Raw genomic sequence first — 27763 nt, 5'->3', positions numbered from 1 at the left:
CAGAAGGTAAAACAACCAAAGATCAGGGGGAACAGAAACAAAGGAAAAAAAAAAAATACAAAATTTGGCAACACAGAGAGAACCAGGCCTGTTAAATATTTTACTGACCCGATAAAGGAGCATATGCACTAAGTGTATATCAGACATTTCCATTATGTGTGTAATGCTGCTTAATCTTGGCGGCTTTCTGCTATAAGACTCTCCTCAGAACCCACAACATTTATCTATTACTGCTGCTGAAATACTAAGTCAATAATGCCCAGATAACTGCAATATATAAACAGCAACAGCACACATAGATAGTAGCTGGTGTTTGTGAGCACCAGCACAAGCTTTCACACCTTTAGAGAATATGTGTGTCAAGAAATGATGTCACAGACAGATTTTTTCCTTCCTGTCTGCAGCAAAAAACCAGCCAACAATGAGCATTTAAGCCACACAAATGATTTTATTTGTGGAATATCGACACCGATTTTCTTTTGTGATTTGTCGGCAGCCATTGCAATGAACACAATCTTGACCGTGGCTCAAGATTTGGCAGTTCGTCTTGTAATCAGAAGGTTGCCCGAAGGTTGCCGGGTTCGAGCCCCGGTTTGGACAGTCTCGGTTATTTACTTCACCCGTTGCCTACTGGTGGAGGTCAGAGGGCCCGGTGGCGCAAGTGTCCGGCCTCTGTCAGTGCACCCCAGGGTGGCTGTGGCTACAATGTAGCTTGCCATCACCAGTGTGTGAATGCGTGCGTGAATGGGTGGATGACTGGATGTGTAAAGCGCTTTGGGGCCCTTAGGGACCAAGTAAAGCGTTATACAAATACAGGCCATTTACCATTCTGTAACTGAGTGAAAAGAAATCTAAAATGGGGGAAAATACCACAACATATTAACACGTGGGGAGGTTTTAAACGCTGACCCACAGTTGGTTCACCTGCCAGAATTACACAACTATTAACCAGATAATTACTTCTGCTCTGAGCACTGGACATAAATATCAAACTGTAAGTTAATTTTCTAAAATCTTGTGGTGTATTCATCAAAGCCAAAATGGTGCAGAATGACAGAACCATGCAACGTGTGGATTCGTGAGTCTATATATCAGCTACTGAGTATTCACTGTTTTCTTTAATATAAAATGGACAAAATCATTAAAATTACATTTGCAGCTTTCTAAAGCTAATGTAGCCTCCATGTTAGGCCCCAGTTTGACAGAAAATATAAATGTAAAAGAATGAATATTATGAAGTTAGTTACACAATTCCAACATGTCCAGATATAAAGAAGATTGTTTAATTAAAGTAACCTTTTAACATTTTTCCCTAACACCAGTAGGACAGACTAGAGATGTAAAAGCTGAACTGTGTTCAAATTGTGGAAGCCATAAATTTCAATGATAGAAATAGTTCTCGCATAGTAGTTCACTTCAGTCCTCTGTCTTAAAGTTTTTTAGTGTTTTGAAAGAGGGTGTGATAAATTGAGGGTGGCTCTTCACTGTGAAACCAAAGGACACTCCACACTGAGACAGTACAAAACTAACATTGCCATCTCTTTAAAAGTTATAAGACACTTATGCTTTAGCTTTATTCTCCATATTCTTATGTTTTCTTTTGTACATAGTCTGTAGTAGCTATTTAAGCTAGTTTTAAGCATGTTATGACTTTATTTCTTACCTTCAGTTTGGAGGTCCCTGAAAAGGATAAGCGGAAGCGAATGGATGGATGGAAAACTAAGAAGTTCAAAAATAAACAGAAAAGTAAAATCAGCTTTAATGGATAAACCTGACTTTGTGTAGCTACTTTGTTAGTTTTGGGTATCTAAATTATGTGTCTGTGGACTCTCATTTATTAAATGGTAAAAAAAAATAAAAAGGCCTGTATTTGTATAGCGCTTTACTTAGTCTCTATGGACCCCAAAGCGCTTTACACTACATTCAGTCATCCACCCATTCACACACACATTCACACACTGGTGATGGCAAGCTACACTGTAGCCGCAGCTGCCCTGGAGCGCACTCACAGAGGCGAGGCTGCCGGACACTGCCGCCACCGGGCCCTCTGACCGCCACATTTGACATTAACATTAGTGGATTGCTTGAGTCATTTTATTTCATTGAGTGATTTCATTACATTTCATTACACTGGTTATTTGCACAATGTAGAGCCAAAATGTAAGCATAGGAAGCTTTTTTTCTGTGAAGCTGGATGTAGCAATAAATTTAAAGCCATTTCAAGTATGCTAATCTGAAGCTTAAGTGAGTGATTCAGTCAGATCCTTGCTTGCTTTACATGTCTGCATCATAATTCATTGTCTAGAGAGGGGAGACCGTATGAAGGACCGCTTCAGAATGAGTGCATATGCCATATGCATCTGGTGCCATTTTTGGCAATAATGTAAAGTCTCTGAAGGCTCTTTGAATAAAAAAGCACCACATGAAGACAGTTTTGAAACACAATGGGAGGCCATTTACGTCTGTGAGTCAGAAAGCTCACCTTGACATCTTTACCCAGGGTGGCACTGACAAGTCTTACTGACGTGAATGCTTATGACATTATAGCTAAAGAGAGGCTGTAAATTTTAATATGTGAATTTTAATTTAATTTTGCCTTGTTCAAACAGATATGTAAAGATAGTTACCTTATGATTTAGAAATGATTATTACCTTTAACATGCATTTTCATTCAGGGATTTAGCAAGCTATTATGCTCAAAAAAACGAGAACTGACGCCAGACATAATAAGCAGAGGAAATATTTCATGTGTTTACGTCTATATTCACCAAAATATGATGGTATCTTGCACTATAAAGTACTTTGAGGCAACTGTTGCTGTGATTTGGCGCTATATACAGGGTGGGCCATTTATATGGATACACCGTAATAAAATGGAAATGGTTGGTGATATTAAAGTCCTGTTAGTGGCACATTAGTATATGTGAGGGGGCAAACTCCTCAAGATGGGTGGTGACCATGGTGGCCATTTAGAAGTCGGCCATCTTGGATACAACTTTTGTTTTTTCAATAGGAAGAGGGTCATGTGACACGTCAAACTTATTAGTAATGTCACAAGAAAAACAATTTTCCCGACCCCGATCCATGGGAACAATCCTTGTAAGAACTTGGCTCCGGGTCCCCTGAACTCCCAGGGGACCTCACTCAAATCCGTGAGCCCTGTGCTTGCACTCTGGACGTCTCTCTTTGTCTTTGATCCTGGATGGTGTTCAATTCTCTCCATGGAGAAAACATGATCAGACAATTTCACGAGTGCACATAGACCAACCCACTTTGCTGGTAAAGATGGATATGCCTTATGTCCATAAAAGAAATACCAGTCTGCTAACACCCTCGTACCTTGAGGTGTTGGTGCGATCGTTGAGCATTTGGTCACATTCTGTCTTCCCTCAGTAAGTGTCATTTGGTACGAGGAGTCAAATGCACAGTCTGCTGCTCGCTGAATTTCATCACTGGCACACCTGACATTCATCAGACACGTCAGGCACTTAATTCTGTTCAAACGAGGGCAAAAAGAATAAGTGACGTTGCATAAATGCCTTGGCAAATCCCCAACCTGGACTGACCCATTGCCCTTGATACACATGGGTAACTGGCCTGCTTCCAGTTTGTTTAGCAGTATAATGTCCAGCAGCGGGTCAGATACTTGGGGCCAGGCTGCCGGGACTGTCGTACCAGAGCAATTCACCTTCCCAGCTACTGGCAAATCAACTTTTCCATTCAGGTTCAGGGGAGTTGAAAAGTTGCCAGTGTTCCAAGTATGTCTTGCTACTGCAGGGCTCTAGACTAACTTTTTGCCATGGGCGTACCAGTACGCCTAACTTTTTAAAGTTAGGCGCACACAAATTTTATATTAATTTATATAATATAATGTGTTTTTCTGGATACACTGTGCTTTTTCAGCATTCAAAGATTGATGACACCGTGTCAGAGCACTGGCTATGGATTTCAGAAGGATCAGGCCTTAACTTAACAGAAAAGTTAGCAATAGTTCTTTTCCTATTACAGCTACATCCACTTCTGTCGTGCCTAGGCTGCTCACTAGGGCTGGGTATCATCACTGATTTCTATAATCCATTCGATTCCGGTTTTCAAAGTCCCGATTCGATTCAACTTAGCCTCAGACAGTCAGAAATATTATAATTCTGATCATTTATCAGTACTGACTTCATCAGAATTGTGAACATCACAGCAGATGCCTTTGTGTGAAAGTAACTGAGAATAAAACACAGAAAAACATGAAGGAGATTTTCCTGGTCTGGCTTTTTATAGCAGATAACCTTAAAAATATTCTACAATGTTCTGCATATAAAGTTTAAATTTCTTCAGTATTGAACAACAGAAAAAATAGGCTTTCTTGTCCGAGGTCATTTAAGTGAAAAAAAGAAAAGAAAAAGACAGCAGCCACAGCGCTGTAAACAACGGTAGACTGGTGGGTAATAAGCGAATGAATAATACAGAAAACAGAGATTGGAGACGGGAAACTGTTCTTGAAGTACAGAGAGAGATAGAGAGAGCTAGCTGTGCATGAATAGTCGTGGAAGCAAAACAGCAAAATTCATGACGACATTGATCAAATGTGAAGCGCAGTTTGCTGCTTCTTTTGCTGCTGGCTCGGTGAATTTTGGTTGGAGAGAGACAAAACCTGCAGCTCAGAATCAGCGCAAAAAGACGTAAACACAGCGCGGACCGGACGCATCAGGATCGCTAAGCTCCGACAGCGTGTCCGTCTACGGGCCGTCGGGTGAGAAAGCCGAGAAAGACAAAGTTGATTCTGATGCGTCGGTCCGTCTGTGTTTACGTCTTTGTGTGGAATCCGTGTACCTGCTCTCATTTGCTGTTTGGTTGTTGTTGAAATGGTTTTGTGAGCTTTAATCTGAGAATCTGGCGTTTCTGGCAAAACACAGTTATATTTAAAAGTCGATTCAGGATTTAATGAATTGATATCGCTTTATTCAAGCTACTCACCTCCCACTTCCACCTGCACTTTCAACTGGACCACGGCCAATCAGAGAGGTCCCGCCCCTTACTATCTCTGATTGGTTTAGTCCACGATAGGGGCAAAATGTGTGTCTGTTGTTGACCACAGGGAAGGTTGCAGATTTTTTTTTTTTTGCTACCCGAACAGTTGGTCGCACAGGTGCAACCAAATATTTTTTTAGTCGCACCACTGAAAAATTTGGTCGCATTTGCGACCAAATTGGTCGCACTCTAGAGCCTTGTACTGGGTGTGTTGCTAAGGCAAGCAAACAAACTATCTCGCTCTCTGTGATGCTATATGGCCACAGCCATAGCTGGACTGGCCATCGGGCATACCGGGCATTTGCCCGGTGGGCCGCTGGCGATTTTTTGTTTTTATGGGCCGATGGATTTTTTTTAGGAAGGGTATATATAATGAAAGGTGTTGGATTGGCCAATTGGTCATGATCGACTCTGGGCTGGACCAATTACAGCCGAGGAGGCCGGATGCACCCTCCCCCTTGTTTAGCAATCACGTGATTTTCGCGCATTGCATGCCGGGAACTCGTGGCAAAACAATCCAAGTACCGCATCAAATGCAAGCATTTGCAGCACCGCAAAACGTTCATTCTCCGGTTCCAATACCTTCTTGTTTTTTCTTTGCCGCACAAAAAAGGAATGTACAAAACAAAAGGAGAACAATGCCGGTCCGTACAAAGACAGACTCGACGAAAAGACAAAGAAAAGATACGAGGAAAAAATCAAAGGAGTGAAAGGGTCAGACCCTTACGAGCACACAGAGTGGACAAAAGACGTTAGCGTGCTGCCCAACTTTCACCACGCTCAGATTTATAATTATACGGTTCTTGGAGTGAGTGCATACACTCATGAAGTTTAGTAACTTCAGGTCACTGCAACAAGCCCAGGTACAGTTTACCGACGGATGGGTACAGGACCTTGAAATGCACCGTGTAGAACGAAAGACCATCGTACGAACAAAGGTAAGTTTACCAGTCTCACAAATCGTCGTCATAAATACACATTCGTTAACCGTTTATTAATAGGACCTTTGAGCTCAACGGTAATTAATTAGTAGTGGAAATAATTTCTGGTAGCATTACAGAAATGTAGCAGTGACAATAATATTGTATGCTGTAATCGTACTGGACAATTAGTGATACAAAACAACTGTTTTATCCTGTGAATAAAAGTATATGTTTTTGTCAATGTACCATAATAACAGAAGCGAAACACAATATTGTGTCAGGACAATTCACTATTTATGCACAATAAACAAAGGAGCATAGCGCGACAATTTCTGTTCAGCGCCAGACTTGCTTGTAACCTATATCACCAATTATGTTATGAAAATGACGTATTAACTACAACAGAAACTGACCTTTGTGGAATGCTTGGAGCAGACTAACCATGTGAGCTGGAGTGTTCTGGGACGTTATATTTGGTATATCCAGACCATCCGTCGGCTCTTACTTCGGAAACATGGCTTAAAAAATTTCTCTTCAACGACGTAATCCGATAAAAAAACGATCTCTTTACCCGTCGGCTTCCCGTGGCTGTCATGCGACCGGCTATTGCAGTTAATAATACAACAGCTTCTTGCCATTTTTTGGGTTTCTTTTTATCGCTGTGTAACTGAGTTCAATTGAAAGCCTGCGTGCGCTAGTACCTCTTGCCACAAGTTCCCAGAATCCTTTGCGGTTTTACCCCTGAATGACGTCACATTTTCAATCTTTATCCTGGTGGGCCGGTCTCTAGTCAAAATGCCCGGGCCGATTTTTTGTCCCAGTCCAGCCTTGGCCATGTTAAAACTTATTCACACACCAGAAACTCAACAATCAGCTCACTCAGCTCACTCATTCAAGACCCCTCATGAGCATTCTGATTTCTCCCTATGTGGTGCAAACATCTGTGCTCCTATAATATTCAGTCCACTACTCTATGTATCATTTTCATCTTACTAGTGACTTGGACAAGGTGACAAACAGAATCTCATGCTTAAGATGCTGTCTGGTCTTCATGAGTTTCATTGTATATATATATGCATGTAGGGTTAGTATGGTTAATGCATTTTCTGTTTGTGTGTGTTTTATGTACCTCTCTCATCATGTTTTCATTATTCTCATCACTGTTTAAACAACACACATCTCTCTTTCTTTTTTTTTTAAACTGTCCTTCCTTAAAAACAGAAAGTAGCATTGCAGTTGTTTCAGGCTGAGAAACACCAAACACTCTTCATGTTATCATTCATATTTCATCAACACAACTATTTTATTTCTTTTGTCCACTGGGCAGGTGACCCGCAGAATCATGTCTGCCCCAGCTGGATACCGCTTCACTCACATACTTTCACACCTCTCTGTAACTCACACACACCAGGACGTCAGACACAATCACCTGCTTTTCGCCAAAACAAAAATATGATGCTGATGTTACGAAAGTCTCACACACATGAATCAGGATGCAGAAAAGCTGTTGCCCATATGAGGTGCGAGGAAGAAACTGAACTCACAGATAGCTGCATGCTCGAGATATAATAGCTAAATAAATGTTGGGTCTGTGTTTCCATATGCCCCGCTAGTTTAGAGACGTATTCCTCATGAAGAACACAAGACATAACAGAACATCTTCAACCGGTCTTTAACACACTAACGAGGGAAGCCTTGGTCAGAACCAGGCGGTGGAGCATAATGCTCATCACCTGCCTCTAGCCCAAATCCTTCACATGGGATGTGCTTGTAATAAAACACTACAGCCTCCCCCCAGAACCTCGAGAGGCTGGGGAGGGGGACAAAGGAATGCCTTGATCACAGAGTTTGAAACAATGTAGAGGTGGTAAGCATAAAAATGACAACATTTAACAATTCACTTTAACAGCAGTTGTGTACCAGTTTCATGATAAATTTAAGAACATTTAAGGAAAGACAGGTGGTGCATGAAGGCAGGATTTCATTAAAAGATATATTTGTAACATCAACTCCTGACTCTTGCAAACCAAAGGAGGTAACGTAAGCTGTGAAACAGGACCTATTATACATTATCTTGTTTCCTGTTAAATGTATGTATATACTGGGAGAAACAAGTTGTTTCAGCTGCTGTTGCCTTCTTATCTGGCCATTCGTCTCCAGGCTTTAACACCAACGAGGCATTTTCACCCAGGGAGCTATTTCCTCTTTTTCAGACCAGTCTCTTTAAACTTTGGGATGATTTTGTGGAAAAGTCACAGTAGGTCAGCAGTTTCTGAAATATTCAGACCAGCTCGTCAGACATCAACAACCATGCAGAGTCTAGAGTTATTTAAATCACCTTTCTTCCCCAATCTGATGCTCAGTTTGAACTTCAGCAGGTTGACAGTTATAGCCATTACTTTGGCTGATGAGAAGTGGGCGATTGTATCTCTATGTCTGTACTCCTCAATCTCTGGTCCTCTACTAGAGGCCTGGGAGTTTGAGGCTACTGAGCAGCATCTTAGGTGTTCCTTGAGCTGCACTCTTATGGACTCTTATAACCTTTTTTTTTTTTTTAAAGGGAAATTATTTTAATTCACCAACAGTAGTAATGGGTTCACTTCAAGCCTCACTCTGGAACAATGCACAAATTGAGCACTACTTTGTCTGTTGATACAAATAAAGCTTTCGAGTCCATTCCAAGAACAGAGCTGCCAGCTTCAAACTCTTTAGGCAAGGACAGCACAAAGAATTGGTCTGAATAAGTGCATCCAAAAGGTACACTTATGTGGCTATGCACCCGCATGCCAGAGTCTAGGACTAAGTCAGATTACAAAATCCAGTTCTTTCACTTTTTGATCCAACAGGTACCAGGGCAGGTTAGTTATGCAGCATGAGATGAAGTTCTTGCTCCAAATCCTACTTCAAAGTGCAAGTTTCTGGAGTATTGACTGCTGTTGACTCTATGTATTATTCTAGGGTCTAACCTACAATATAAAACACCTTGACACGACTGTTGTTGTGTTTTGGCTCTGTATAAATAAAATTGAATTGAACTGAAATTGAATTGTTGACTGATTGATAAAACATATGAGTTCAGCATATGGTATCACATCTTGTGCCTTGTCTTGACTAATTTGTGCTGGAGTGGCTGGGAGTCAGTTAGGCCGGGTCATACCTCAATCCTGGCTGCTCTACAGTTTTTCCATTTACCATGCAATACATGCCAATGTGTCTGCTTTTACAAATGCATTTACTTATTGACTTTATTTGAATAGATAAATATGTTTGTAATAATATAGAATATGTGTCTGTAGGTACTACGTGTGTGTGGTCATCCTCATATATTCATTTCCACTGCTGCTGATGGGTTGTGCTTACCTGGTGGTGGGACTGACACTCTGGGCCAGTGAGATCCCTGGGGACTCCTCTGACCGCTACAAGGAGCAGCTGACTGCCAAACGCAAGGTAACCTGCCTACGGGATTTCACCACTAATGTAATCAGAATATTTTTGTGCTCTGCAGCCCTGAGCAGGATGTGACTGATGTCTCCTCATGTAATAAAAAAATCATCTTAGCATCACACACCTGAATCTGATTTCTCAGTCCTTTCTTCTATCTTAGACTGTTTTTTTTTTCAGACCACTTTTTGCTATTTTAACCAACTGCAGTCTCTTAATCCACTCTTTTCACCATTAGCTCTTCTTCTTGCTCATTAGGTGTAGAAAACCACGACTCCTCCGTGGTAAATTCTTTTGTCACTTTGGTGAGCCACCGTCTTTAACAGCAAATATGAGATCACTTTCATTTCTCCAAAACCTGCTGAGCTAATTGCATTCTCAATAACTACACCCTCAGGAGTTCTTTGTGGTCAGTGCCAACTTCTGCTAAAGTTTAGCATGCTAGCAGTGCATATGCTAGAGTTGGCATTTTTTAAAATAGAGAGTGATTAATGTGTCAAATTATCATCTGCTTATTCTCTCTTAAATGTCAGTGAGCACTGTCTGTCTTGGCAGCGCTGACGGTGTCTCATGATCTATTATATTTTTATTTTGCCCCAGAAAGATTTCAAAGTAGCTCAGACTTTTCTGCACAAACAGATTTGTTGGCTCTGCTGGCCAATGTCTTGTTAAAATGACATTGGTGAATGCTGAGTTCTCAGTGGAAACAATCGATGCAGTGCAGTTTGTAATCTCATCATTAAGAGATAACAAATGAAGCCGGAAACTGACAATACCTGCTGTAACACCGTTGTGAGTACTGGTTTTCTGAGATACGTTTTACTGGCTCACTCTCTTATTTGGGGAACTGCTCTTGCTAATCATGGGGAGCCTCAATGGGGGTGTCTGTGTGGATTTCCTCTGGGTGTTAGACGGCATATTGAGTTCATCTATGACTCTATAAACTCAAAATTCTCAAAAGTTACTACACTGTGTAAAATATCGATAAAATCAGAATGTGGCGATTTGCTAATCTCAAAAACTCAAATTTAATTCACACTAGAACATATAAAACATATTAAATGTGCAAGCTTTCAATGTCATAGGGCAGGGGTCAGCAACCTTTAACACCCAAAGAGCCATTTGGACCCGGTTTCCACGCAAAAGAAAACACTCGGAGCCGCAAATACTTTACTATACTACATCTAAAATGAAGATAACACTGTATATATTGTTTTTTACCTTTATGCTTTGTGTGAACAACTAAGGTGTGTTGCTTATGAAATCCATGAAGTGCTATAGAGAAAATTACATTTTATTTATGTAATTAACACATTTTGAACTCTTAAAGAAATATAACAAAAGGAAAGACACCCAGCTGAACTAAAATGATCCATGTAGCAAACAAAAACTGTTGTGAGCCGCCATCCTTATATCGCCTTTGGGCTTTTGGAGCCTTGACCTGACTTTTAAAAAATTTTTGGGAAAAAAAAGCACTATGCTGCTGAAAATGAAAAATAGATATTTGCAAAATTCTGCCTAAATATGTATTTTAATTGGTTAATGTGTGTGGCGAGGTGTGGTCTGCAACACCGCTGCAGGGGAGGCGGACGCACCTGAGCGGCACCCGCAACCACGCCTCGCTGCCTTAACGTCTGTGCTCTCTCTGCTGTTGTGTTGGTGTGTGTCGGGCTGTGAGCTGAAAAGCTACAGCCGGCTGTGTGCGTACAGCAACCGTGTGAAAAGTGGTCAATAAAGAGATGCTGAAAAGCATGTTTATGGAAACATCGTCGGGTCTGCCGTGATATGTTTACAATGGGACTTCTGCTCCTGAACCTCTGCGCACAGCGTCTGCAAATCGGGGCTGTACGAAGTCACTTTCATCTTTACGCAGGACTGTAAGCTGTCATCTGTGAGGCGTGAGCGGCGTTTGTTTTTAACATAGTTCACGGTGGAGAACAGCTGCTGACATAATGTGGATCCGAAGCTCCATAATTGGCCTACCTGGGGTTGAATGTCTCGATAAATGCACGGCGTTTCGGCGGGTAAACCGGCTTTCGCGAGTGTGACGCTTATTTTGAGTGATGAAAAAAATAATAGAATATAATTTTATTTTTATATTTCAATATCACAATAATCTTCCAATTTAGAACTACAAGTTAAAAATTAACTAACATAAATAAAATACACTTCAGCTAAATGCTTCTAATTTATTTTCCCAAACCACGCGAAGCCGCACTATAAGGAGTAAAGAGCTGCATGCGGCTCCGGAGCCACAGGTTGCCGACCCCTGTCATAGGGACTAATGTACCCTCATACCATCAGAAATATAGGCTTTTGAATAGAGACCACATCAGATGGTTCCTCTCACAGCATTTTTCCAAAAATGAATGTTGAATTTTGATTCTTCTGTCCACAGACAAATTTTCTGCTCTATCTTAAATGAGCTTTGGCCCAAAGAACATCTATCAATTGGGAGGTTAATGGAATGATCTCTGGCTCCTCCATTCCTTTGTGTCATTGAACAAGAAAATGAACCCCAAGTTACTCATGATACATTCATCGTGAGTAACCTGGGGTTCCTTTTTAGATGAATGGATGATTTTTGCTGAAATCTTATTTTAATAATAATGACCTTAAGGCTCCTTAAGGATACCAATTTGTAATCTTTGTCTGACTGAGAATCATGTTCACACTGGAGAAATCTACAAAACATAATTGCGTAATCATGTATTCAACAGGTGGTGAAGATGATGATTGTGGTGGTATGTACTTTTGCCATCTGCTGGCTGCCCTACCACGTCTACTTCCTGCTGCACCAGTTCTTCCCCGAAATGTTTGAGGAAACATACATCCAGCAGGTCTACCTTGGTATCATGTGGTTGGCCATGAGCTCTACCATGTACAACCCCATTATCTACTGCTGCTTAAATGACAGGTTAGTTAGCACCTCCAAACCATTATGCATGCAACTACTTCACCAACAGGGCATCTTATTAGTTCCACATATCAAATACTGAGGTTTAGAACTGTCTTTATTTTTCCTGTCGTAGGCTCAGCTGTGAGACATTCCTCAAAGATTCTGGTTAAGACTGACATGACAGCATCCATCTTTTGCTTCAAACTTGTGGACAGCAACCTCATAATGCAATTTTCTTATTCAAGTACATTAAAGAGTCATTGATTTGGATTGAGATGTGGCTGACAAGAGTAGCACACAGTGCGTTCTAAGCAGCTTTTGTTTTTTCCATTAATGCCTCGTTAGTCTGCTCTAAGCCGTTATCTAGCTCAATTGAGATTGAAAACTTAGAGTTTTAAGCATCACAGAAGGATCACAGCTCCAAGGGATGGAGTTAAAACTCCACGTGCAACTTAACCAAAAAGTTTGAGAAAATAAGGGAAAAAAACAATAAGCCCCCCATGACAATGTAGGCTTTGGATTTTTGAAAAGCTCAGGCTACATTATTTTTATATCAAAATTACTTAGCATGGGCAATAAACCTCATCAAAAAACATAGCAAATTTTAAACACCAGACACTCCTTTATAATGGTACACACTTAAGCTAATGTGACTGTCAACAATTTTTAAGTTTATAGCAGTTTTTGCTGGTTAACACTGCCTGGTACTCCTGGCTTCTCTCTTGTTATTTTACTTACATTGACATGTTCGAAATAAGCTATCCTATCTTTTCTATCGATCTAAAATATTTGACTTTGCGAATGAATCATCATTCACAAAGACAATGGAAGATGCTTCTTTAATGAAGCATCTTCCATTGTCCTCCATTGCTGTAACCTGCTAATTGCCTTTGAGCTTTCAGAGAAATGCGATTTCACACTTGAGTATTTTACCTCCCAAGTCCCAAAAATGAAAATGTGTGGGCTGAGGTGAGGTTTATAGGTTTAGTCACTGGTGGTTTTTGTCTCCCTGAGCTCATATGCATAACCAATGTGAGTGTTTTTTCATCAGTCTCTTTCTTATCGCTCGCTCTCAGCGACAGACATGTTGCCTTTCCCTTCATTCTTCTCTCTCTGTCTGGGCTTCACATTTGGTTGTGTTTGTCTACTGAAGATGTTTCATGTCAGGCTTTTCTCATCTAAATCGCAAAATACTTCCATCGTGTCTTCTGTCAGTGTTTTGATAATTATTTTTAGTCTTTTTTGTAACACCTGCAAATGTGTTAATGAACAGTAACATTTGGACGTTCACTGCGCATGTGTGTTAGACTGTTACAGTTTTACACCTGCTGTTAGCTTCATGCCCGAAGTGCCATTGACAGATGATCTTTTGTTTGTACACACACATGATGTTCTAGTGCTTTGGCATACAATTGCACCACAGATATAATGTTAATAACTCCGATTTACAGTTTCCTTTACATTTAAAATATCTAGAGCATATGGGTTTCATGGATGGATGTTATTGTTGTACTGTAGTTTACCAGTAAGAAGATGAGGAAAAATGAACCAGCTGTGTCCTTTAAACCTGCATTAAATGACTTTTTGTTTACTTGGAGGCTGTGCAACAAGCTACACAAATTTCATTATAAAGTTGGAATGAGTAATGTGTCACCGTTCTGTTTACACAACCAGAATCCACAGAGAGCTTCATTAGCTTCTATTTAGAGCTGTTTCTCAGTCCATCTGACCAATTTAGGTCTAATATTCACTCTCTAACCAACTCCTGTGTGGAAATATCTCTTTAGCTGCTAAATGCTCCACTGAGTTTTTACTGGGGCTTCACAGAGAGGTAACGTTGAATAGTTACAACACCAGTTTGACTCTGAGTGTCTCAGTTATAACACCACCCTGCTTACTGTGCTGCCACTGCCTTGCACTGTACTCCTGGCTTCATCCACACACAGAGATCAAACAAAACCAGGCCATTTGCAAACAGTTAGCTGAAGATGAAAAAACTCTGCAGAGCTAAACTGGTGATAGTTTTGTATGTTTGTCATCTTTTTTCGTAACTTTCCCAAGTTGTCACTCCTGGTCAGACATTAAAACAAAATAGCAAATTTCTCCCTTAAATTTAACAAGATGAAATAAACTGCACGGTTGATTAATTCAGCACTCTTACCTTTAAATAATCTCACAGTTCACATATAGTGGTTGATGCCAGATAATAGATTTCAGGGTTTTTATTTGTTATTTTTTTGTTATTTTTTCATATTATTAAACAAATTTTAATATTAGACAGAGATCACCAGAGTAAAAAATGCAGTTTGTAAATGATGATTTTATCAGAATCAGAATCAGAATACTTCATTAATCCCGAAGGAAATTAGGGTTACAGCAAGCAGCATGCTAATGGTGCATGCACACTTACAAAGGAACCTTCTGACCAACTTTACACAAACATCACATTGGGGAGACATGTCAGAAAGGTAGGCTGATAGGAAAAACACAACGAAAATACATAACATGAGGTAAGAGGAGGAGAAAAAAAACTCCACTCAGACTGAGCTCCTAGTGGGAGAACAGTTTGATAATAGAAAAAAGGGGATGATAGATGTCAATAAGGGAAAGGGGGCTATCCAGGTTTGAACCCAGGGTTCTCTTAGGGTGAAGCAACAGTGTAAACCTCTGAGTCATCGTGCAGCCAAATCACAGGAGAACAGATTTATTTGTGTATTTCCTCCACAGGTTTCGAGCTGGTTTTAAACAAGCATTCCACTGCTGCCCCTGCGTCCCTCAAGGCTCCTATGAAGGCCTCGAACTCAAGTCCACCCGCTATCTTCAGACCCAGACAAGTGTTTACAAGGCCAGCAGGATGGAGACCACCGTGTCTACTATTCTACAGGTTGGGGACGATGTAGAGCAGCCCAAGGTGAAAGTTATAGGAGGCCCAGGGCCTGGCGGGGCTGCGGTTGAGGCCAGACCACACAGCTCCTCACTGGACCTCACCTCAAATGGTTCATCATCCTGGAGTGTCTCCAAAACAGTATCAGAGATGTCGAGTTTCTACTCCAGTAGCAACCTGGAGGAATAGACTTCAAGTGCAGGCAGCATTATGCTGGACAGCAGGAAAAGAATGTAAGTTGAGCGATCCCGTTGCTGCTTTTGCCTGCGTGTGTTTATGAAAAGTACAGCAGGAATATGTGAGTTTGTCTGCTGGTGAATGTGAGTTTTTAATGAACACATTTCCATTTCCATTTTGCTGGAATGCAATGCTGGGAAATATTGTCCCTGTTCACAGAACTGTAGTTTCACTTAGTTATCTAATTCAGAGCTAATGGTCAGCTGGCATTCGTAGGATTTGTCAGGTGCCAGAATGGCTCGAGCTTCAACAACAAGAGCACATGTCAGTTTCAAAAAGCTAAACTGAAGCCGACGCTAGTGCCTCCATTGTTCACAGCTTCTGCATGTCACCCCAGTCATCTCAGGTTCACACATGCTCGATCACGCAGGCTGCGTGACTTCTCACAGTCTATTTTAGAGTGAAGCTGTCACACGATGCCAATACACTGCTGTAAAAACGGCGGCTTCTCCTTTTAACAGAGGGGTTTTCTCTGAAGAGACAAAGTTTTGAAAAAAGTGAAGGCAACCTGTTTTACACAGGAGTTCTCTAACAGACACTGAAACACAGGCAGATGTGGGATTTTAGTTCAAAGGGTCTCCCACAAGGGGAGATAAAAACTGTAAACAACAAAGGAAAATCTACTCTGAACTTGCCAGCTCTGTCTCACTGAGCAGGACTTCATGAGCAGTCCAACATGCAGAGCAAGCGCCTGTCTGATTGAAGAAGCGCTCAAAAGATCCTCTGCAGGTGTTGCTGAAAAGTTCTGGCAATCAGCATAAACACCAGCAGTGTAGGACTCCCCTGTCATCAGGCTACGCATTGACTTCAGCACCATTTCTGAAAAACAGAGGCGCTTCAGATGCTAAAGAGGCTGCTGTTTCAAGAGAAGGCAAACATTTAGCTAAAAACCCCACATGCCCAATATGAACCGTTAAATGATGTGAGCCCACCATTAAATCTGTTCAACACAATCTGGAAAAGAAATGATCGAGTGTTCTGCAGAACCAGTACATTATTTTAGTCTGTTTAACATGCTCCTCCTCCATCAGATACATAACGATTCATTGGTGAACTGAAAGACAGGCACTGCTTTCAGAGTGTAAAACATTTTTTAAAAAACTTTTTTGTAGCTGGCACCAACATAAAATGATCTTTTCAAGCAATTGTTCACCTTAAAATCAGATTTATTGGGCTTTCAGTTCTGGACATTCCCTGGGGTAATCCAGCAAACCACTTTAGTTTCACTTTTTCTGTTATGGTCTTTTATTTTCTTGTATTTCTATGTTAGCTTTATCGTTTTCTCCCTACACTGTTTTGGGCTGAATCTGGTACATTATATGGGTAGGCTCCATTGTTAAGATGGGCGAAGTGAACTTTAACTTCCTTTGCATGAGGTGTCACTGGACAGTTGTTTCAAATACTGTTTAAGCTGTCAGTCCAAAATGTAATCCAGCTACAACAGGACACAAGTTAGTATCAGGTTTAAAGTTCTTTGCAGACTTTTTGTCCTTGGATGTGCAGCTTGTTACCTGTGGCTCTTTAATGTGCAGTGATGTGCCTTGCTGCTTTTCATAATGTCTGAAACAAAACAAAAACACACACACACTAAACAAAACCCAAAAAGACATAAAAACAAAATTTTCCTTTTTGATAAAGCATATAGTTAGGGCTCCATCAGGTACATTACGTGGGTTTTGCACATTCAATCACCTTCTCCACTCACTATGTGTTTATACATCTCTCTGCATTTAATTATTAGTTATTATTCATCTCTGGCTCTCTTTGTCGTGTCTTCCCCCCTGACCTCTAATAATCGCGACAGACGGCCACTCCTCCAGAAGACAGATTCTGCTAGAGGTTTCTTCCTGTTAAAAGGTTTTTCCTTTTTCCTTCCAAATAATGGGAAGTTGTCAGGGTTTTCTTTTTTTCTTTTCTTTTTTTTTGTATTATTGTAGGGTCATTACCTTATAATAAAAAGCGCCTTGAGGGAACTGTTGTTGTGATGTGTCACTATATAAATAAAATTGAAATGAAAAGCCCACATGGACAAACTGTCATTACCTCCTACAGTAGTAAACACTCAAATGTCTACAAACAACTGCTGTAATAACAAATTGCAGTGAGGTGCAAACCTATGGTGACACTGTTCTCACAGTAGAAAAACTGTAAATACTTTTAACAACTGTAATGAAATTTTAAGATGTTTTCTTGCTGCTATATCTGTGAAAGAGTTCACACTGCAGGATATTTGTATACAGATATTCTGCATTGTGTTTAACAGCTAAATTCACAACAATTTACATATTTGCTGGATGCAGAGCGAACACACAGCCTCAGATACACACATCCACAGCACTGCAGAGCTATCGCTTATCAGACAAGAACACACAAAGCAAGAAAGACTGAATCCATTTGAAGTATTTCAGTGATTTTTTTAAAAACTGAAAGTAAGTAAACTGTTATTGGCATTTTTTTTTACTTGCTTTGCACTGAGAATCAATTCACTGCTATCACATACTGAACACAGTATGCAGCAGCCCTTGGTTAAATATAGTTCCAAGATGGATATTGTTTTCAGTGTGTGCACACAACACGTGCACACATGACTAGAGAGTGATCACCTGCTGACACCCATCAATGATTTTCGTACAGACGCACATACCGCTCATATGCTCCCCCCTGATTGTTGGTCTATTCTCGGCACACAAGGCCTGTTGTTATAAATTCCAGTGTCAGCTGACATGAAAGTGAGAAGCAGTTGTGAAGCAACATAACTACATTAGATTCAATAAATTCTATCGCAATTTCAGTGCATTGTCTTGTTGACAGTGAACCATACAGCATTTAACATGGACACTGTGCACGAATAACAGAAGGTCACATTCAGTGCGGGGAGGGAAAATGAAAGGCAAATACCAGACGTGTCATCACCCGGGTTAACATTCCAGTGTTTCACCGTGGCAAAGCAGCTAGTAATAAACGCAACATAGCTAGACAGGCGCATCGGTTGAGTGATAAGACCATCAGAATAATAGCTTTGAGATTTCATATACACATACCGGACAGCCATGTTGAGTGACAGTCTAGTAAATCTACTCAAAAGAAAGAAAATTCAAAGAAGGATAGCTTTCCATTAAATTATCGTGCTTGTCCAGCCACTGGTGAGGTACTCACATTCACACCGACACGCCATTTAGAATCACCAGTTACCCTAACAAGGATAAATTTAGACTGTGGTGGTGGTGATGGGGTTCAACACAGGTGCAGGATGTATTATTCTTATTTTATAAAAGTACAATGGCAGGTGCTGTTGTACCATTCAAAGATGGTACAATAATACAACCGACCGCCAGCACTGACAGCAGATATGTAACCAAGCAACAGAAACCAGGTGTGACCATATTCTGCACTGAATAGGAGGGTTAGGACGGAAGAAACCCAGGCTGCGGCCGCTAGCACTGCTAGGGTTAGCCAAACTAATCTGAGCCTGTGTGTGCTCAAGTCAAGTCAAAGTACATTTCAGTGACATTTGAAACACGATTTCACATTGTTCCTAAAATACAGACAAAATATTTGTTTGGCCAATTATTAACTTCCTAGATTTAAAATGTGCCCAGTTTCCTGTATTTTAGACTAGGCATCATTTCTCTCATTTAAATAACTGCTTATTTAGTTGCTAGGAACATTTCTACTGCTAACTGCTTCATCGTGCTGCCCAAAGATGGATCATCTCTAATACGTGAAAGAATTCATTATAAAACATATACATTTACATGTCATTGTTACTTACAGCTTGCCATATACAGTGGCTTGCAAAAGTATTCGGCCCCCTTGAACTTTTCCACATTTTGTCACATTACAGCCACAAACATGAATCAATTTTATTGGAATTCCACGTGAAAGACCAACACAAAGTGGTGTACATGTGAGAAGTGGAACGAAAATCATACATGATTCCAAACATTTTTTACAAATAAATAACTGCAAAGTGGGGTGTGCGTAATTATTCAGCCCAGCCACAGATTCTCGATTGGATTTAGATCTGGACTTTGACTGGGCCATTCGAACACATGGATATGTTTTGTTTTAAACCATTCCATTGTTGCCCTGGCTTTATGTTTAGGGTCGTTGTCCTGCTGGAAGGTGAACCTCCGCCCCAGTCTCAAGTCTTTTGCAGACTCCAAGAAGTTTTCTTCCAGGATTGCCCTGTATTTGGCTCCATCCATCTTCCCATCAACTCTGACCAGCTTCCCTGTCCCTGCTGAAGAGAAGCACCCCCAGAGCATGATGCTGCCACCACCATATTTGACAGTGGGGATGGTGTGTTCAGAGTGATGTACAGTGTTAGTTTTCCCGCCACACATAGCGTTTTGCCAAAAAGTTCCATTTTGGTCTCATCTGACCAGAGCACCTTCTTCCACATGTTTGCTGTGTCCCCCACATGGCTTGTGGCAAACTGCAAACAGGACTTGTGGTTTTTTGTTAACAATGGCTTTCTTCTTGCCACTCATCCATAAAGGCCAACTTTGTGCAGTGCACGACTAATAGTTGTCCTATGGACAGATTCCCCACCTGAGCTGTAGATCTCTGCAGCTCGTCCAGAGTCACCATGGGCCTCTTGGCTGCATTTCTGATCAGTGCTCTCCTTGTTCGGCCTGTGAGTTTAGGTGGACGGCCTTGTCTTGGTAGGTTTACAGTTGTGCCATACTCCTTCCATTTCTGAAGGATTGCTTGAACAGTGCTCCGTGGGATGTTCAAGGCTTGGGAAATCTTTTTGTAGCCTAAGCCTGCTTTAAATTTCTCAATAACTTTATCCCTGACCTGTCTGGTGTCTAAATCCAATCGAGAATCTGTGGCAAGATCTGAAAACTGCTGTTCATAAACGCTGTCCATCTAATCTGACTGAGCTGGAGCTGTTTTGCAAAGAAGAATGGGCAAGGATTTCAGTCTCTATATGTGCAAAGCTGGTAGAGACAAACCCTAAAAGACTGGCAGCTATAATTGCAGCAAAAGGTGGTTCTACAAAGTATTGACTCAGGGAGCTGAATAATTACGCACACCCCACTTTGCAGTTATTTATTTGTAGAAAATGTTTGGAATCATGTATGATTTTCGTTCCACTTCTCACATGTACACCACTTTGTATTGGTCTTTCACGTGGAATTCCAATAAAATTGATTCATGTTTGTGGCTGTAATGTGACAAAATGTGGAAAAGTTCAAGAGGGCCAAATACTTTATCAAGCCACTGTATTTACAGAATCAACACGGAGTGTCTACATCTGATCAGTACAGGTACAGTTATTTCTCACTAAAGAAAATGTCATGCGATAAACTTGCAATATTTAGACTGAAAAAAATGTAAATCCAAATGATGACACACTTGTATTATCATAGTCTTTTTCTTACGATATAAAGAGCTTTGAGGTGACTGTTAAAGGGATTTGGCACAATAGAAATAGAAAAAATTCAATTGAATTTTAAGAAATAATGGCCAATTTTAGTCACCATGCCTAAATATCTGAAATATCTAAATATCTGTCTCAACATTATATCAGTTGACTAATTGGCCTCAGTCTGCCATGTCTGAGTGAAGAAGAACTGGAAATCACCCTGGAAATTGCAATAACTACAATTTGCAGCTGCAAGTATTGTGTTTCTCTGTTGAGTCAACTAAAGTAACGAATTCATTTCATTTCAATTCAGTTCAGTTTTATTTATATAGCAACCTCCGACAGCCATCTGCTGCATCTAGTTGGGGGGAGGAAAGGAAGACAGGACAAAAGAGAATTGGAAAGCTGTGTAAAATGTCAAATATATTCAATAGTTTAAACACTTATTTTACTTGCCTTTATTGCCTGAAAATTAGTTTTGAATTTGATGACAGCAACATATTTTTTTTAAATACAGTTGGGATGATGGCAACAAAAGGTTGAAAAGATAAGCAGTGTGAAAATCAGCTGGAGGAATATTTTGCAACTAATTAGGTTAATTGACAGCAAGTCAGTAACATGACTTCAGAGTTCCTCAGAAGTAAAGATGCACACAGGTTCACCAGTCTGCAAAACAACTGTGAAACAATTTCAGAATAATGTTTGTCAATGTAAAGCTGTGAAGACTTTGATTATCTCATCATCTACAGTACATAATATCATCAACAGAGTCTGAGAATCTGAAGAAATATCTGTGTGCAATGGTCAAGGCCAGAAACCAACGTTATATGATCTCTGGGACTTTTCTTATGCAAAATAGAAGTCAAACATGAACATGATCCCTGCTGTTCTCATAGACAGCAGTGTGTGTCATTTAAATTGGCCAAGCATAAAACTTCAATATATTGAAATGTCTCACATGTAACTGGCTTTCCTTACATTATCAGATACTAGCAGCTGCAAAATAAATTCACCTCGAGAATTAAAGTGTTTCAAGATTAAAGAATGATGTAGTCCAGCACAAGACATATATACATACAGTGTCTAGTGTGTCTAGTATGTTAAAGAGTGCACTACAGCAGTGGTCCCCAACCCCCCGGGCCACGATCCGGTATTGGTCTGTGAGTCGTTTGGTCCCGGGCTGTGAGAGTTGAGGCTCAGGTGTGAAATTTATGGTTTTCAGGGACTTTACCGTTAACTCGGTTTTCCTGAATCTTTTCCCGTGTTGTAGTTGTGTGTCTTGTTTGAAAGAAATATTTATGCGTTACCATAGCGACCAGAGAGCATTAAGGGGCAGAGAGGAGGATGTTGCTCTCAGTGTTGTTGGTGCATTTCAGGAGGACGCTGCTAATAAAGTTACACAATTACACAGTGAATTCACATTTATTCTTATATCTGGTTGTATCTTTTCATTTTGTTGTATTTATCCGCGACACCTTAAAGGCCGGTCCGTGAAAATATTGTCTAACATTAAACCGGTCCGTGGCGAAAAAAAGGTTGGGGACCGCTGCACTACAGCACTGCTAACATGTAGGCAACATCTGATGACATGAGATTCACAGTGAACAGGGAAATCTTTATTCATTCATCTTCTGCACAGAGGTTCATAACGTCATATTTTCACACTCATCAGCACCAACATCTGAGGTGAACATGTGGAAAATGTAAAGCAAATTTTAAAAAACTTGTGAAATAACCACAAATGCCACATGCTGTCATAAAAGTTTAATGAAATATGTGTTTTAGTATTCTGGTAGCAGTGGTTTATTGTCAATCCAAAGAGCATAGTTACATTTTGGGAGCAGAACCTCAAACAGACTTAGCCAGGAGTGAATGAGAGCATGATGGCTGATGTTATTTGATGAAAGTAACCTGATTACCTTATAAACAAGACCTGCACCCTTGATGTGTGCTGCCCTGGTTGGATGATTTGGAGTGAGTGAAGTGAGCAGAAAATGTTCCTTAGCTAAAATACTGGAAGCAAATGAGCTCATTCAGTAAGTGATCAAGTCTGCAACTCAGATTCTTACTGTGTTTACAAATGAGGACCATCTCAAGGACATATTACCCATAACCAGCCTGTGCTGTGGGTTTTTTGTTCTGCAATGGGGATCATTCAGTGTTATGAGGAGGGTTTAGTTTATTAGATCCTGCTAAAACATATTTTTAAAGCCGTTAGAGTGGAATAGATACTCCATCAATATTAATATGTATATCAGTATTTTGCTAAATATTGGGCATGATAAGACATCACATGTTGGTTTTATGTAGTGGTAGATGCACATAGCCAGACCAAGGGGTACTTAGACTGGTTAGCAAAATCCCAGAGACTGCAGGTTTCACCTCTACTTACATCTTTCATATACAGTCTACAGAGGTGCACCACTTGCACAAAGTGGTTACAGCCTGTGGCTACAGTTAGCCTGTCCCTACTGGAGTCTCACTATTGGAAAATAAACCAATTAGCAACAGTTGCTCATAACCTTTAATACAAACTGACCCCCTGTGACTCGTCTGTGAGCTGCGGGCAGTTCGTTTCAAGAGTGATTTGTGAGGCTATTTTGTTTTATCCGAAGAGGCAAAACAACACTGAGTAAAAGTCCCGAGCAGAGAATGTGTCCTTTATGTGTCTGTTACACATAAAGGACACATTCTCTGTGTTAAATTAAACTAATAAATAAACAAGCACACTTCTGTTAAGTGTGCTTGTTTATTTATTAATTTAATTTTCCTGCAACCGCCTTGTGATCTTTTAATCTTTTGTCTCCCTTGCAAGGGGACCGAAACGTGAAGAGGTAATCTCCGCATGCTCCTGCTGAAATTTGATTTTCTAACAGAGACGGCCTTCTCCAGAGGAGTTTCAAAGATAAGTTAGATTCAGTTTGTTGGTGCTAGGCGTTTCAGGCTATAATTGCAAGATCCTCACGAGGACAGTGCTGCAAACATTTGGAAGGGTTGTCTGGGGTCCATTTGATTTGGCTGTTTACTGAATTACTATCCAATATTTTTTTTCCCTTTTGTTTTTTAGTGCAGAGAACTGTCTCAGTTGTAGGCAGAGGATCCCATTCAGTTGTGCAAACTTGGTTTAACTAACGATGTAAAAATGAAAACTAAATTAAAATCCCAAGTAAGCCTTCCAAACACAATTATGGGGCAAATCACAAATCTAACAGGATGCAAGAAATCCATAGTATCCATTATAATGTGGCATTAGCTGTCTGAGCCAGAGAGGCATGCAGGAGTGAGCACTGGGAGGCTGCACTTCAAAACCCATCTTATCATCTCATCATCATCATCATCTTTTATTTATTTATATTTCATGTGACTGCGGTGCCCTAATCATAAGCACAGAGCCAGAAATAATCCACAGTGTGTCCTGAATGCAGAGTACGCTCCCTGATCCGCCTCTCACTTGGACAGGTCAAGTGGAGTGGGTGAACGAGAGGCCGGGGCTTTAATGAATGTGTAATCAACTTTGTTCAGCGAGCGCTCCTTAAACGAGCGCGCCGCAGTGTCTCTCTCAACACACACTCAGAGCTCTCACGCGGCCATTGCTGATGAGAGCTGTAGCGATGGAGACAAAAAGATGCCTGCTTGTTGCTGAGGAGAGGCGCCTGGCAGGCTACACGGTAGGGTGAATGTCCTCATCAGCACCATCTCTACCTGTGTTTCTAACCATCCCTCACTCTCCAATCATGCTAATTACAGCTACTATCTAAACACACACACAGACACACATACTTTACAATGCAAATGCTTGTGGGACTCCTCACTTAATGGGGGAATAAAATAAAAAGAGTGACATGTGTGTATGCTCAAGTGTGTTTGCTCATGAAGGTGGGAGCAGATTAGTGTACTTATCGGTGATCAAGTGGTTTGGGGGGGTTTACTTACAAGAAGCCTTACATTTACTTATATATATTAATCACAGTGCACTTCATTATGATGCATCTTATCTGTAAGAATGTTTGCACAACCAGGGGAAATTAGATCATAGTGGCAGATGTGCCTGAATAAAAGAAGAAATCATCACATCTGGAAGTAAAACTTCAGTGACCGCCTCTGCAGTGTCAGTGTTGAGACGTTTATTGCTGCTTTGAATTTAAGCGTTTTTCTCATATTGTACAAATGCCAACCTCTCCAGTGGTCTCTTTTGTGAATCTCCTTTTCAATGTGACACTTTGAGTACAAGCTGTAAAGAGAACTCACCTTGAACCATGGCATAGTGATATCTCTGTGTGTGTTGTGTTGTAAAGTCATTTAACGCACCACAAAATGTACAGCGGAGCATTACAGCCGCATATGTTGTTGAACTGTGTCCGTGGAGGAGATGTGACTCTGGGGAAAGATGTGCTCTGTGTGTTACAGAACCAGTGCCTGTTACAATATAAATGGTCACATATCTTTCCCGTGGTAAAAAAAAAAAAAAAGAGAAGCCAGGCTGTGTCTGAGAACTTATATCACCACTTTTGTGTAGCTACCACATTGGTGAAATTTGAAGCCTGCATGAGCCTTGTGCTGCTAAGTGTTCAGAGAGAGACAGACAACCATGCACATCGGATCCACATCTACACCAAATTCAGAGCCTCATTTTAAAAGTTAAACTGTACATTGTTTTTTACCAGTTTTTCCAGCATTTATTTTTTCTGACAAACAAAAGAGTTTGAGGCTAGCCACATGTCCCGCACAGCATGGCAAAGAAGGATTAACACCAGAGGTGGGACCAAGTCATTGTTTTGCAAGTCTCAAGTAAGTCTCAAGTCTTTATCCTCAAGTCTCAAGTCAAGTCTCAAGTAATGTCAGGCAAGTCAGAGTCGAGTCTCAAGTCACTGGTGTAAAAGTCCGAGTAAAGTCACAAGTCTGAAATTTTGAATTTCAAGTCCTTTCGAGTCTTTAAAAAAAAAACGAAAAAAAATGTTGCAGTTATGCTAAATGTAAATATTAGACCATGTAATTTTTAAATCTGTGTTTTTCTCAACACATGACAAAATAGTGAACTTAGAAAATATACACAAATTGTGAAATTGCACCTCTTAAAATGCAGCTCAATTAAACCTAGCTCCAAGAATAATTTTCACCGACGGTTCTGAGATAAGCTGCATGTTATTCTTGGATGCGGTTGTAGGACCGGCTTTAAAATCGCATGACAAAAATATCATACACATTAAAAAAAACTGCATCACCAACGTAGCCTGGACAACATTTGCTAGTTAGATGAAGTCAGCTATCTCATCCGTAGCATATTTATATGCATATTTATAATCATACGGTTCTTGGAGTGAGTGCATACACTCTGAAGTTTAGTAACTTCAGGTCACTGCAACAAGCCCAGGTACAGTTTACCGACGGATGGGTGCAGGACCTTGAAACTGCACCGTGTAGAACGAAAGACCATCGTACGAACAAAGGTAAGTTTACCAGTCTCACAAATCGTCGTCATAAATACACATTCGTTAACCGTTTATTAATATAACCTTTGAGCTCAACGGTAATTAATTAGTAGTGGAAATAATTTCTGGTACGCATTACAGAAATGTAGCAGTGACAATAATATTGTATGCTGTAATCGTACTGGGCAATTAGTGATACAAAACCTGTTTTATCCTGTGAATAAAAGTATATGTTTTTGTCAATGTACCATAATAACAGAAGCGAAACACAATATTGTGTCAGGACAATTCACTATTTATGCACAATAAACAAAGGAGCATAGCGCGACAATTTCTGTTCAGCGCCAGACTTGCTTGTAACCTATATCACCAATTATGTTATGAAAATGACGATTAACTACAACAGCAAACTCGACCTTTGTGGAAATGCTTGGAGCACTTAACCTGTGAGCTGGAGTGTTCTGGGACGTTATATTTGGTCTTTGAATGGCTGCAATCCAGTCGCTCTTTGTTACTTCGGAAACATGGCTCGAACAATTTCTCTTCAACGACGTAATCCGATAACAACCGATCTCTTTACCCGTCGGCTTCCCGTGGCTGTCATGCGACCGGCTATTGCAGTTAATAATACAACAGCTTCTTGACATTTTTGTGTTTCTTTTTATCGCTGTGTAACTGATTTCAATTGAAAGCCTGCGTGCGCTAGTACCTCTTGCCACGAGTTCCCAGAATCCTTTGCGGTTCTACCCCGGAATGACGTCACATTTTCAATCTCTATAATATGCATGTTAAATTTTATATTTGGGGTGAAATATCAAGTCTTTTCAAGTAAACCGGTTCAAGTCCAATTCGTGTCCCAGGTCATTGGTGTAAAAGTCCAAGTCAAGTCACAAGTCTTAGAACATTTTTTCAAGTCAAGTCTAGAGTCATCCAATTAATGACTCGAGTCTGACTCGAGTCCAAGTCATGTGACTCGAGCCCACACCTCTGATTAACACATTGTTGATGATGGCCTTTTTCTGATGAGCTGACATGACGAAAAATATAGCATAGCATCATGCTTTAAACTCCTGACTCAGTTTTACTTTGAGGGCAATTACATTCACATCCAATCGACTGAGAACTTTTGGCTTTTAGCTATTTGAATCACCCTCACCCTAAAGGGTACAAAACTACAATGTCTACTGCTACCCAGGGTTTTTCTATTAGTCTTCAAATTGTCTTAAAGCTGAAGGTCAGCCAGCGTTTTAGCATTAAATATAGAGCTAACTGCACAGTGTGTGTGGAAAAAATACCTGATCCGGTATTTTTGGTCATATGTGACTGAAAATTGCACTTTTAACTGAGAAATGCATTTGAAAAGTACAGTAAGTAGTGATATAGCACTTTTCAGACACAGCCACACTGTGTTGGTGTTTCCATCATGGTTTCACTACTAAAAAAGACAGAAAACAAGTGTTTATCTTTTGTATGTGTTTTCAGTGCGAGTACTGATAAGGTGACTGTGTATCTGTTACTACCTAGTTTTAACTACCTTATGTTTGGTTACATTTA

General features: G+C 40.4%; 1 protein-coding gene across 2 annotated transcripts in view; it reads left to right on the top strand.

Annotated features, from left to right (window-relative positions):
• Positions 1-19248, top strand: part of tacr1a (tachykinin receptor 1a) — a 45064-nt gene extending 25816 nt beyond the window's left edge. For both annotated transcript variants that reach the window (XM_014339494.2, XM_042227964.1), the window contains 3 exons: positions 9242-9392; positions 12107-12303; positions 15013-19248. In XM_014339494.2, coding sequence (XP_014194980.1) covers positions 9242-9392; positions 12107-12303; positions 15013-15358 — 694 coding nt within the window. In that variant the 3' untranslated portion in view covers positions 15359-19248. The remainder of the gene's footprint in view (positions 1-9241; positions 9393-12106; positions 12304-15012) is intronic.
• Positions 19249-27763: the final 8515 nt, after the last annotated feature.

Source organism: Haplochromis burtoni, unplaced genomic scaffold (genome assembly GCF_018398535.1).
Source record: "Haplochromis burtoni strain Fernald_Lab_line unplaced genomic scaffold, NCSU_Asbu1 Contig_293, whole genome shotgun sequence".
Lineage (NCBI taxonomy): Eukaryota > Metazoa > Chordata > Actinopteri > Cichliformes > Cichlidae > Haplochromis > Haplochromis burtoni.
The sequence above is the reverse complement of the archived record's forward strand: the minus strand, read 5'-3'. Positions and strand labels throughout refer to the sequence as shown.